The sequence below is a fragment of the Plectropomus leopardus genome, chromosome 10, assembly GCF_026936395.1.
Source record: "Plectropomus leopardus strain MGB_pleo_1.0 chromosome 10, ASM2693639v1, whole genome shotgun sequence".
NCBI classification, from domain to species: Eukaryota; Metazoa; Chordata; class Actinopteri; order Perciformes; family Serranidae; genus Plectropomus; species Plectropomus leopardus.
Genome location: NC_142185.1, coordinates 30,903,638 through 30,917,857, shown reverse-complemented (window position 1 = coordinate 30,917,857; position 14,220 = coordinate 30,903,638). Strand labels below are relative to the sequence as shown.

The window sequence follows — 14,220 nt, the reverse complement described above, 5'->3', positions numbered from 1 at the left end:
TCCAACAGCCTGATCTGGGATTCCACGACTGAGCCAAGTCTCTGCACAACAGTCCTCCAGAAAAATCTCCCCACTATAAACCAAAGTCTGTATATACTGTGCATCCTTGTGTTGCCGGATAAAAAGTAAAATATCCTTGTAACAGACACCTTTTTTCTGTTTTTCCTTGAGTCTGACCAATATTGGATTTTTGGGGCCATTGCCAGTATCAATTGGAGCGTAAAAAAAAATCGCAATACTGCTTTATCGGCTGATATTACATATATATGTAATTATGCAATGTTATTATCCCTCAGATATGGTTATCAAATACTTGTGACAAAGATATGTAATGAAGGCAGGATATTTTAGAGTTTAAAAATACCCTTTTTTTAAAAAAAAAAAAATGCCATCAGAGCACTTAAACTTAATTGGGAATTTGATCATTCTAAATTACTGTAAGTAAAACAAACTTCATACAGTGTACGCTGGACAACTTAGAAGCCGATGTAATCCGCAGATAAAACTGTCAGACCCAAATATCAGTCGGCTCCAATTTTTGCCATCTGCGACATTGCCCCTCTATGTTTGAAGCTAGTGAATGAGAAGAGTCTTATTCATGTTTACATTTTGACTTCCAGAATGTGAAGCCTCAAATTGCTGTTAGCACACAGTGATAATTTCATAATTACTCCACTTCTCTTTGATTTGTTTTGCCTTCCCCGGAGAAAATCTGGGCACATTCACCTCCTTACAACTTTGCCCTCTCTCACATCTTTTTGTGCCGAATCCCTAAAAGTTTTCCTAATTCACAGTGATGGCGATGCTAGCCAATTCCACTCTTTCCTTTTATGCCGTGTGTGTCTCTCTGGGTTCCTGCTGGGCAGCGGCGCAGTGGCAGTCAGTCAGAGGGAGTGAGATGCCCTGAATTTGTTTGACAGGTTCAGTGTTTGACAAAAAATGAGAGGGGAATCAAATGCTCCCTGGCGAGATCAAACAGACCGGCGGTGTGTATACTGCAGTGTGCAGTCATATCAGTCCCTGGACAACACGACAGTTAAGCTCTATATCACAGCACAGACAGACAAAGACAGAGAGTGAGAGGGGAGTAACAGGTAAAGTGCAGCATAATGAAAGAGATACAGGGACAGAACTGAGAGGATGAACAACTGACAAGAATCTGAGAGAAGGGAGAGGAAAATACAGGATGTCTTGGTAGCAGAGACAAAAGGCGTGTTATTTTCTTGTCGTTTATGACAACTTCTTGTCTTTCACTTTGACCCTGTTTACGATTGGTTTTAAAATGTGTCATGGGTAATCGGATCACAAGTAAACAGCCCTAAATTCAGGGTTCATACACATTTTTACCAATAAATTTCCATGACTTTGAGGCAATTTTGAAGTAGATATGTTCTCTGAATGATCATCGATACTTCTTCTACAATAGCTTTTAATATATACATATATGATAAAAATATTGAATTCAAAACCAGATTAGAACGGAATATTTAAGTATAACTTAGAGACTGTTCATTATTTATGAACTAACTATTTATGAACATTATTTTTTTTAGTTTGCCTTTAGGAAAGAGGATGCAACTTTAAATGTTTTAATTTTTTTTGCTGCCATTTTTTTTAAAGAAAAATTCCTTTAAATAAAAACTTTCCTTTAAACTTTTTTTTTAAACCCTTCATTAAAAAATTATGACCATTGTTGTTTGTTGTTACAGATCTTTGGGGATTTCTAAAGAAAACGTTGGCATGTTTTTTTTTTTTTAAAGAAAATTTTTAGAGAAAACATGCCTTCCAGCCTTTTTTATCACAGCCAGAAACTGTAAAAACAGAAATTATTACTAGATTTGCAGATTTCAGATGGTCGTTGAACACATCATGTGTTACTATATAAGTTTGTAAAAACAAAAATTCCAAAACTTTTCCAGGTCTGGAAATTGCTCTTGCAAAACTCATGACTTTTCCAGGTTTTTCATGACCGTACGAACCCTGTAAATAAAACTGTAAACAGCCACCAAGACTCATTGTGATCTGCTCACTCAAACCATTGCTGAGGTGGTCTTGGACACATTTGACCACATACAGGGTCCCAAGATTCCTTTAAAAGTCTTAAAATGTCTTAAATTTAGTTTTTGATATTTCCAAAAGTATCTGGAATCGGTAGTAAGGGAGGCATTTAAATTTAATGGTTGAGCGTGTCTATTCTTTGTTCAGTTTTTATGATTATTTCACTCTCTATGCTCAAAACTAGTGAATCAGGTTAATCTTATTTATGTTTATCACCACCATTATTGCAATTATCTTTTTCCGCTGTCTGTCTACGAGCTTTCCCTTCATTTGCTGCTCTATTTCTGTCATCCTCCTAACTCTTTATCTTCCATCGGTCCACAGGGTGGTTGTACTGTAGTGTTTAGTGCACAGTCTGCAGCCTTTTTCTTAGACGCTCTCATCTCGTTATCCTACATTACAGCGCTCGGCTTGCTCCCCTGACTTCTCCCGTCTCTGTGCAATCTGCTGTTCCTTGCTCAAATCATCCCCGTGGTTCCAGCCCTTCTTTTTTTGTTTGTTTGAGGGAACAAGGAGAAAAAGTCTCAGTTTTTCTTCCTCCTCACATGCATAATGGATTTCAGCCAGGAAAAAGAAAACTTGAAGTCACATGGAAAAAATAGTATTTAGTCCTTTAGGCACTTGAATCTGCAGTAATAATTTTATCACTATTAAATTTCATTTACCAGCGAATATTACTTTTAATGGAAACAGTGATGCAGCACTTAGACTGAAGAATGCTGTCAGGTCAGTGGTAAGTCTTATTGTGGGAAATTTAAATACATTAGAGTTGGGTCGATTTTCCAATTTGCCGGTCCAGGCAGGTATACAAGCTCAAAGTGGTTTGATTTATGAAAACCGACTGAACCAGCATTCGTCATTATGACACAGCCCTAAATCCAAATAAAATTGCATTGGTAATAAGCAATTTGACAGCAATAAAGTTGTATCGTATTGCATTGTATCGCATCGCATCACATTGCATCACAACATGTTTAGGAATCATATTATATAGCTAAACAAGCATATTTTCCAAAGTAGTGGAGTGGTTGTTTCTTAATTGCAAGTTCCATTTACTTAATTGATAATGACATCAGTGAAATTGCAGCAGTAGTAGAGTGCCAGATGCAGAAAAAATGCAGAGAGGGAGATGTCTGTACCACTGCTTCACTAAAGTCAGAGTGACACAAATACATCACTGTACTAAACTCTACTGAGCTGACACTGGTGGGCAGCATACCTGCCTGTATACAGCACACTCTGCTGCAGTCCTCAGAGGTTTACTATCACATTTGCTCAAACAATCAGAGGACAGTATGTCAGACTGGAGGGAAAACACCATCCGAATGTGGGTACACTGACTACAGATCCTAAGTTTCTGTATTTTTTTTAAAAACCGAAGGTAAACACACCCTTGAGCTAATGAGCTGCAGGTATTGGCAGAACAAACTCAAGAAGAGAGAAAAAGACACCGCTCACCAAAATAGCTGCAAGAAGAAAAGCCGACAAAACATTGTGTTTGATAAATAGGTTGTTTTATCTTTTTCGAATTGTAGCTGTTTTTCTATCTTTCTTGTCAAGTTTCTCTTCCTGCCAGCAAAAGTAGCTGATGTAGATTCATCAGACATCATGTTATCCTCAAACTCTCCTCTACCTCCTGCTGCTTTGAAAGTAAACAGAAGGCTAACGAGCCCCCCAAAATATTGCTCTGATTAAAGACACACAAAAAACCCTTCAAACATAGTTATTGAAAATGCTAAAAGTTACACTCTTTTCTGCTCTTTCATGATCTCAAAGTGGAGATGAAAGAAAAATGCCGCTTTGACCTTGAGATCTCATTCCCATCCAAACTATGCACCTATTAAACATTTTAAACCAAAAACTTCTAAAGAAAAATCCATTTCCTTATATTCTTATTTCAAAATCCAATTATGTTTTCTTCCTGTAAAACAAAAGATGACACATGATACCACGACATCCATCATCAATTAATCTGCAACTTTTAGACGCACAGAGCCAACATTCATTAGGCAGCTATTAACAGCAAACTACATCAGTATGTCTAACACTGTTTTTCTGGCTAGAATTCATTCACTTTGAGAAAAGTGGTGTCTGTGACCAGATTATACGCAAAGCATTTTACAGTGAACTGCTTCAGCAACTGACGTTACGTGAAGCATACAGTGGACTTTGTCTCTCTCTTTCCCTGATGGACACTACTATCTCGTCAGCATTACACCTTCAAGTAGTTTTGGGCGATATATATCGAATACACTACAAGTATTGTGGCTTTTTCCACATGTGATATATAAAATGACTATATCGTGAACACCAAGTATAAATTATCACATTGATTTTAAACACCACTGATGTTTAGGTTCTCTCAATCTCTTCTACGGCCGGCTCTCTACCTCTCACAGGCACACACTCTCACATATACACACACACACACACACACACACACACACACACACAAACACAAACACACAGAGCAGGGCTTTTGCAGAGCTCCAGACTGTGACTATTTAGTCACATTTTGCGACCACAGAGCAACACTATGACTTACAAATACTATTAATAAATGAGCTAGAGAGCTGTTAGTTTGTTTCCAGCTTATAGAGAATTAATCATCAAGTTTAACGTCCCTGCGGTAACAGTCTAACTTAATGAGTGTTTGTATTTGCATAACTCCAGTCACGACTATTCAGTCCCATTTTGCGACCACGAAGCACCAGTGTGACTTGCAAATATTAGTAATAAGTGAGCTGGAGAGCTGTTTGTTTGTTGTGCGCTCACAGTGAATGAATCCTCACGGTTAAGGCCTTGTTTTTTAGATTAATTGATTAAATGCCTTTTAAGACTTTTTAAGGATCCCCGGGAACCCTGGAATAGAGAGGAGAAACAGCAGCGTGGAGATGAGTAAAAGAAGGAGATGATCTAGTTATACCAGTGTAGACGGGCGACCAGGAGAGCAAGCAGAGGTGTGAAACGAGAGAAAAAGGTAGTGAGGACATCAGAGGAAGAGGTACAAACAGAAGGAGAGACTAAAAGAATAACGGTGGGGACGGACAGAGCAGTAAACACAATCCATCACCGCTGCTGAACAGAGACCAACACCTCCTCCACCTGAATGCTGATCTCAGACTCTTATTCTCTGAATCTCTCTCCTTCCTGTTCGTTCTCCTTCTCTGTGTTTCTGTCCCTCCGTCTGCATTTCCTTCTCTGCCTCTCTTTCTTTTCCTATTTGGTCGGACATTATTCACCTGTTTGTCCTTTATTCTGATGGTTTTATACAAAGATTTGTGACTTGGAAATCTTTTATCACTTCCATTGTTTTGTAATTCACAACAGCTTTCTACTAGAGAGGCGTTTTATAGGTCTTATAGTTCGAGCGTAACTCCTTCATTTCCTCTCAAGTCTTTATAAAGAGCTTGTTTCAGTTATACAACTCTGAACCAGCTGGGAAATGTGATAACCTTTAATAATAATAATTAATAATGTGTTAACTTCAATGTCACAGAAGTTTACTGAAGCATTTATCTCCTGGAAGTGACACTTTTATTGTCTTTCAATGATTATTAACCCCTTGAAACCTGAGCAAATCGGCACCAGAAAATCAGCAAAGAAAAAGGAAACTAAAGAACAAAAACAAACAAGAGAATGGCCTAAAAATGTGCTAAAATAATTCTTACAATCATAAATATATTTTCTGTTAATTTTTCTATTTTTTTATCATTATTTTTTATTTTTAAATTTTGTATTAATTCCCTCTCTGCCCTTTTTTTTAAACATCAATTTTCACTTTTTCTTCTTCTCACCTTTTACCAGTTTCTTGAAATTTGCTCATTGCCTTTTCTCATGTTTTTTTTTAAGAGAATTAAACTTTTCGCTCAGGTTTTAAAGGTTTAAATATTTGTGAAAGGTGTCTGAATGCAGCACAAGAAAAAACTGATGTCCATCTAAGTTTCAAAGGGTTGAGCACATAAAGCACAGAAAAAATAAATAATGGACATTCAGAGATGGTGTCTTCAGCATGAGTCACTCCTGGAAAATTTTCAATGCACTCGAAGCGACAGACCAACGACACAAATCCAAAGTCTGTTCAGTCAGTTCTTGGAGCGATAGTAGGAGCTTCCTGGCTTCCACCTCCTGTCTGAAGATTAACTCTTGGGCTCTGCAGAGCCGGCCTCAGAGATCAATGGCTGGCCTCCATGCTTCGCGGCACTTTATGGCACTTTATTGAAAACGTGATTAACAAATGCAAACAATCAAAATGAACTCTTCTGCAGAAGGACTTTAAGCTGCTCTCTTTGGTTTCTGTGGCCTGTTTTAAAGCAGGACTTTTGTACGTTTTGTTCTTCATGCCAAAGTCAGGGAGCATCTCTGCTGGTCTTTTGACTGTCTTGTTTTTACAGTTTATTTATGGCATATGTTAACATACTTTTTAACATACATGTTAACATTGTTGTTCTTCCTTGAGGTAACTTTATTTTGTGCTCGTTTTATGTTGTATATGGTTGCTTTGGAGTTAATTTTGTATTTTTAATCCACGTTTCTGTCTGTAACTTTTTTTGCTCTCTGTGTTGGCCAGGACACTTTTGAAAAAGTTTTTTTTTTTAATCTCAAAAGGTTTTCCGGTTAAAAAAAAGGTTGAATTACAAAAATTAAAAGCAATCGAAATTCTGCGATTAATTGTGATTAAAAAAACCTGACAACCCTAATTATTTCCTTTTTCTTTACTCTGCATCCCATCTATCTTTACATCTCCTCTGTCTCGATCTTTCTTACTGTTCCACGTCTCTCTTCTGTTCCCTTTGATGTCGTCTGTCTCATCTCCTCCTGCCGTTTCCTGCTCTTCTTCGGCACTAATGTCTTAATTCAGCCCTGTTTCATGTCTTGTTTTCTCTCTGTGACTCGGCCCCTCCCTCAGTCACAGCTTCATCCCTAACGACACGCTAACATCCAACTGGGAGCGACGCTGATAAACTCTGCGTCTGCTGGGAGTGGGCCCAGGGGAGCTTCCCAGTAACAACCGTCTCCTCTGCTGCTGGTTGACTGGAGCAGTTGAGGAGGTTAAGTGCCTTGCTCAAGGACACGTCCGATGAAAGTGAAGAATGAGTCTCACTGGCTTTCCTCCCCCCTCAGCCATTCATCATCCTCATCCTCCACTCCCATCTCTTTATCTGTAAGCATCACCTTCACACACCCTCCGCTCATCCTCGCTGTCCCGTCCCAGTTGTTCCTCCACCCTCTCCTCCACTCCCTCCATCACTGTCTCTCCTCCGAGCCCTCCTATGCTCCATCTCCCTCTTCTCCCACCACCCACCGCTTCTATTATCGCTCAAGTGCGCTCTGATGAATGACTGAGTTTGATTTTTTAAGGGGAGGAGGTGGAATCAAATCGGAGAATAAGAGTTGACGTAAGTTTTGCCTGTGAGGCACTTTAGCATATGTTGTTATTCAGAGTGATTTAAAATCTCTCTTCATCAGTTTCAAAAAGCCAACGCGCGACCTCTGCATCACTCAGTGTGGTCGGGCAAAGTTTAATGTGTGTTTTCAACGTTAGGGGCGTTATTCGTGGGAGTAAGCCAAACTTGTAGGTGATTAGATCAGCTTTTACTCATTGTTGTTGCTTTTACTAACCGACAGATGACTAATAAGTCCTCTGCTTTGTTATATCACCTGATGAGGAGAACATTTATGAAGCAGCTATACCATCTGCCACAATCAACTCTTAATAAACGCGTTTTTATGTATATTTCGTCTATTTTTCGAAGGAAAAACCTGGATAGTTCTACATATTGCTATTTTTTTAAAACTTTGTGCCAAGCCTGCATCATTATTCATTCCTCTTTTAACTGATCAAGAAAAATAATAAAATAAAATAATAAAAAATTTTAATTTTTTTTTTAAAGTTTTTTTTTCATATTTTTATTATAATTTTCTTTTATATTAATGTATCTTGATTTGACTTTTATCTCTCACTATGTTTATTTTATACACCAATACATCAAAGCAGATTTCATGTATGTAAAAACCTACATGTCAATAAAGCGGATTCTGATTTTTATTGTCATAATTGTCTTGTTTTTTGGAAACCCTTTTCAAATTTAAAATTTCTTATTAGCTTTTTTCATTTTCTACTCTGATTCGTCTTTATGTCCAGGTCTTCCACATCTGCGCTCTCATCATCTCTGCACCATCAGTACAGTCAGAAAATGGCTATAACGGCACTATCGAAGCAGTTTCTACCTTTACATGGTCCTGGTGGCTCGTTTAGGAATACGGACTCTGTGTATTTCTCTGTGGATTGAGCTTTTTGATACTTTCATGATATATACATAGCTGCTTCGCCTGCTTTACAATTAAAAAAGACATTAACATTTTACTTTTTACAATATGGGACCTTTAAAATAGTTCTAGAGGGGGGTTTAATAAATCATGACTTGCAAGAAAATACCCATTATTATATATTCTGGTTCACTAATGTGAAATGAAGCTGAATGACGATTCTTTTCAACCCGGAGAGAAACAGAACCCTCATTTTCAAATGCAGTTTAAAATGAGGGCAGCATTAATAAATAAAATAATGAATGAGGACTCAAAGAGCTGATACTGAAAATCAGCAAATGTGTTTTCAGGCTGTGTTTTAAATAAAATGACATATTACTACTACTACTCTCCTGGTACCTGCAAAAACCTCCTAAAATTGTAAAAGAGGGCGCAGAGGATGTGGGCGTTGTAGTGAACACATATTTGATGTATTTGCTCCCATTACAGAGGGAGCGCTGCTTGGCTGTGCATGAAAGCGAGGAGTGGATGGGATGGACAGAGAGAGGAAACAGAAAAAAAAGAGATACATTCAACTTTCATCAGCTCCTTAACCGAGAGCCAAAATCTGCCTGCTGACCTTAATAGGAGCAGAGAAGAGGAAGGATGACGAGAGGAGGTGAAGAGGAAAAAACAAAAAGAGGAGAGGGCTGACAATGAAACCTCCTTGCTCCTCGATAACAACACGCATACAGCTGAGTACTCACTTCCTGTCCAGAGAGGTAGTAGGCGGCCAGCAGTCCTCCTATGAAACGGATGTTGACCTCAAACACAGAAACCTCGGCATTCTGGAAAAACAAGAGAGCACAGAAAAACATCAGCTAGGATGACGCAAACAATTTATATAATTTTTTCCTGTTCATTTTATGACGTAAGTCAAATCAAATTAATTGCCATTGTACCATCTATGTTTGTGCAAGTAAACTAAGAGTGACATTATTCTGGAACAAAGTGCAACATAAATGACATCATATGCAAGGACACAAACATTTTTACAACACAACACAGTCCCAGAGAACATATATCTAAGATCTATGAACAACAATAAAACAACAGCAGTATGAAGCTGTAGAAATAAAAAATGAATATAATCAAAGAGTCCAGCAAAGTGTCCTAGATAAATAATGTAAAGTAAGAGTCTTATATAAGTTGAAAAGAAACAAACAAATATTGTTCCTCTTCCTGTGGTGCTGTTTATCAGTCTAGATTGTTTTGGTGTGAGTTGCCGAGTGCTGATGATATCGGCAGTGGATTTCTGCCTTCTCTCCAACATAATGGAGCTAAGTGGCACTCGGCTTCTGGTGCACAAAGTGCTTCAAAAATTAGGGCTGTCAGCATAAACGTATTAATCTTGATGCAGTTAAGGGCCGGCTATTAACGCATACATTTTTTTAAAATCACATTAATCGCTTACTGACATTTCCATCTTTAAGAGGCTAAAATGGGCTTTAAGTTTTAAAGGTCGATTTATGATACTGGTATCATCTGAAACTAGAAGATCTGAGGAATATGGTTAACCATGTTAACAGATTAATCGTGATATAAGGTCCCTTATTTATTTATTTTTCTATCAAGCTAATTGCCATCTAAGATTTCTGTTTTAAGAGGCTTTTCTGGGCTGAGTTTTAAAGTTACAGTGATGACATTGGTATCATCTGAAACTCAAACTGAAGAATCCAGTAGTACCACTGCATCATGTCATGTTAGGGAGCTACACAACGCTCCAAAGTTAGGCTACATTTTAGCAATGTCACTGCCATTTAACAGGGATCCCTTCACCTCCAGAAGATGTGCGTACCCACGAGCCTCCCCTTTATAGACCTGCCCACTTTATAATAGTCCCATGCAGTTTTTCGCTGTCTTTTGATTCCTAGTCCAGGCAGTCTGGTAAGAATTGTTTTAGCTTGTCAATATGGACTTCAAAACTTTCAAAAAATTGAAAACACGCAATTAAAAATATAGCTGCATTTCACTAAAGGAATTCTGCGATTGATCGCAATTTAAAACATAAATTGTTTCACAGCCCTAAAAATAATTTAAAAAACATATAAAAAGTTCAACAGCAATATTTCCTTCCAGAGATCATGACCCAGTTAACATTAGCTGGCTGAGCACCGCTGAGCTAGTTAATGTTACAGCTCAGCTGAGAAGGACTCCAGTATTTTTTTTATTTCTACAGGAACAACGCACAATAAAAAGTCCCTGCACAAGAGTTAACTAGCAGCCAGTTTGCATCTCTAGTCCTTGAGCAGGCAGATGAAAAAACAACAGAGCAGCAAACATATCTCATAAGACAGCACAGTACATAAAAACTTGAAAAACTCAAACTGAAGGGGAATTTGAATTCTGGAGAAGAAAGTAACATCTGAAATCAAAAACTCCCCAAATCTGATAATACTTGCGTCATAAATCTGTAACCTGCCTGCAGATTGATGTGGAGCTGCACAAAATGTAAGCAAAAGCCTCAAACATCACCATCAGAGTTAAAAAAAAAAATCCAGATATTTACTACAAGTGAGTTTTTCTATGGATAACCACTGCACACACAGTTTATGCATACATTTCCTCCACTAATTAAGCCCATTGTTGTCGCACTGGCTATTATTTTATAGCTTGGGGTGCTACGAGGAGGATGAGAGAGTACGCCAGTGTTCACCCCAATTTTCTTGTTTGCAAAGCACAGCTTAATTGGGGCTAAATCTCAACAAAATCTCCTTTTTTCCCCACTCTAATGTACCCTGAAGAATTATCGCGCTGCTGCTGGTCCTCTTCTGGTTTAGACAGATTTCCCAGAAACCACAGCGATCTCAGTGGCCTCGTATCAGCATGTGGTCTTCAGCATTTTCTTGAGACAACTTAAAATTATTTAAGATTATCACAGCAAAGTAATGAAGGTGAAATATGTACATTTTTGGGACTGACAACTCCCTTGGTACCATGGTAACCCTGACGTAGTAAGACTACGACTTGTGGCCAAGTGCATTTAAATGCTGAGAGCTGCGTGCAAATTACAATATGATCTCACTCTGATATTTTCGCAGAAGAGATGAAAACATACAAGAGTTGAGGACTTAACCTCCACATCTCTCTAAAGGGCAGTCTCAATGACCTCCATTTGCAGTAAATGCACTCCAGAGGTGATAGACAGTAAGAAGCGGAGGAGGAGAATACGAGCATTGTCTGAGTTTTAAAAATGGGGCTTCAACATTTGCTACTGGAGGTCGACAAAACGAACATAATTGCCACACTTATTTGTGCTCTCTTCTGTTGCTGCATGAGGTAACTGTAATCTTTAGTCAGGAGCAGGTGTCCGCAGACAACATTCATCACCTGTTTTGACGCTCAACCGTAACAGCCTCCAGTTTCGGGTCACCAGTGGTGGCTGCCAAATCACTGCCAATTTACCCTTGACTTCCAGCTACCCTCCACTGACATACAGGAATACTTCAGCTGCAAGATGACCTTTTCATATCACTTTACTCCCTACGTGTTGCCTTGAATTTGTGAAGATTTTTTTTTTCTCTCAAGGGTGAACAGGAAATCCAAAACAGGCACACATTTTCCATGAATTAAAGTAATCAGGGTCCTATTTTAACAAAACCAAAATTGTAACCAAATATCTATTTGCAATCTTTTCCACCACCCCAGTATGATCCAACTCATTCATCATGTTACAGGCTCAGTACCTCCCAAAACAAATTCCCAAAACACCCTGATTGCTTCAGTTCATGCAGAACTGTTCACCATAATTGTTCACGTTTACTGTGGAAGAAAAACTGCATCGAGGGTTGTGGAGCTGAAAAATAAAACTGAGGATCTGCACCATAATTGTGTTTATTTAGCCTTTATCTGACCAGTTTGGTCCCATTGAGATTAAGAATCTCTTTTTCAAGGGAGACTTGGCAAAGACAGTCAGCAGTGAAAAACACAAAATTGCAGAGTCACAAAATGTGTAGGCTGATGTAATTTTTTTGTTATAAAATATTTTATAGAAATAAAAATCAGCATTGTTTGGGAACTGGACAGTCGTCTTGGCACCCCTTCTCTCACAAGACTATACAAATAATTTCTATCAGAGTGTTTTCTGATCTACTGAGGACCACAGCATTGTGTGTACATGTAGAGCAAAGCTGCCTTATCCCTCTTTTTTAATGATCTGAAAGCTGTCTGTAGTTTGTAGGATTTTTGCCTCTAGTTCGTAACAAATCTGACTGCCTCCGAAAAAAAGGGGGCCGCTCTACCTGCTGCATCTCTACAAACTGCCTCCCCTCTGGTGTCAGAAAAGACAGCAGGGACGTAGCAGCACCTACAATCGACCTTGAGTTAAAATGATTTCGCACACTTGTCAGAATGTGTGATAATGCAGCCGTGTCACTAGCAGCTGGGTCCTCCCTCACATCCCATGAGTGCAGTTGTGCTGGCGGGAAGAGAGTGCCGAATCCTGACTGTAAAAGGAATGAGGTGGAGAATCTGTCTCATCTCTGCAGCTCCACCTACGTTATTTTCTTCTTGAGTAGATCCCACTTTGTCCAAGACCCCTGAGAGCATATCTCTACTGCTCTTGCTTTTTTCCCTCTACAAGGTTCCCTCTCTGTTTTTATCATCTGTCTTTTGTTTGCACACTCCATGCGTTTCAATGAGGTCAGTACAGATAAATGCATATGCATTAACCTCGTAAATTCCTAATGCAGAGAGCTCTCTCTTGAAAATTAGCTTACATACCATAAAACTATGCCTCGTTTTCTCAATAATTAACCCAGTACATTTTTTCACACAATATCATATCACGCAGATTATCAAATTAAACTAGTTTATAAAATTGATTACACAAAGTTTTTATGTGGCAGCAATGGATGTCTACAGACACCTTTCAGCCACTTTTCATCATTTTAAAATAAGTGTAGGCCGCCGTGTAAACCTCTTTTCAAATCACACCTGTTTGCTGGAAGCTGAAATGTCACAGACAATCCCTTTAATGTCCAATTATGAAAATTAGAGCAACTACTTTTTTTTTTTCAAGTGCGCAATTAATCTGAAGCTGGGATGTCATGTTTGTTAAATTGTGCTTTTGATGGCCTCACACCTATAAACTAATTGGTTTATTTTTAAGGGAAAGCAAAATGATGTGAAATACAGGAGATCTTTCCCTTTAGTTTGGTTCTCCACTGATTCAGTGAGCTTTAGCGGCACATTTTAAAGCGCTTTCTGTTCAGAAGTGAAGTTTTAATGTTTTGTAAAAGTAAATGTCTTGCGTTTTTTTTTCTGCTAGCTTTGCTGACAGACATGAGAGTAGCCGTGTTAACATCAGTAACATAGTGCCCACTGCTCACCCTCTGGTCTCTACTGGTTAGCTTGTGTTGAAGCGAGCTATCAGTACCTCTCATTCAGCAATTTACAGTCGTCACTCCCATGGTGGCCGGACAACGTTGTTGCACAAACACGGTGGTGAGCTTTCAGCCTCCCCTAGGTTGAGTAATCTGTTTCCTTTTGAGCCACTCAATTGCTTTTGCATTGTTAACTGTGTTAGCATCATTAGCCTAGCCAAAAGTACTAGCAGAGCTGCCAGTGATAACTTAGTTAACAAGTGACTTAACCCCCAAACTCTCTTTTTCCCTTAAAACTGATGTATAAAGTTATTTGGTAATGTTGTTGATAGGTTCAGGTCCAAATCTCGACATTTTAAAGCAAACTATATGAACTCTACATATTGTGTTTAACCCTTTTTTCCTTCTCTCTGCTAAAAACATGAGCAACTTAAAAAGACAAAAAATACCAACAAATTGCTAAAAGAAAGTTACAAGAAAATCACCTGCAAATAAGCAAAAAATAAATAAATAAATACACAAAAGTGCA

The 14,220-nt window shown here is 38.5% G+C and overlaps 1 protein-coding gene across 3 annotated transcripts in view; it reads right to left on the bottom strand.

The window, feature by feature from the left end:
* The window catches only part of man1a2 (mannosidase, alpha, class 1A, member 2), a 203,625-nt gene that overhangs the window by 78,913 nt on the left and 110,492 nt on the right, over positions 1–14,220 (bottom strand). For all 3 annotated transcript variants that reach the window (XM_088083570.1, XM_088083571.1, XM_042494453.2), the window contains exon 6: positions 9,075–9,155. In XM_088083570.1, the coding sequence (XP_087939696.1) occupies positions 9,075–9,155 (81 nt within the window). The remainder of the gene's footprint in view (positions 1–9,074; positions 9,156–14,220) is intronic.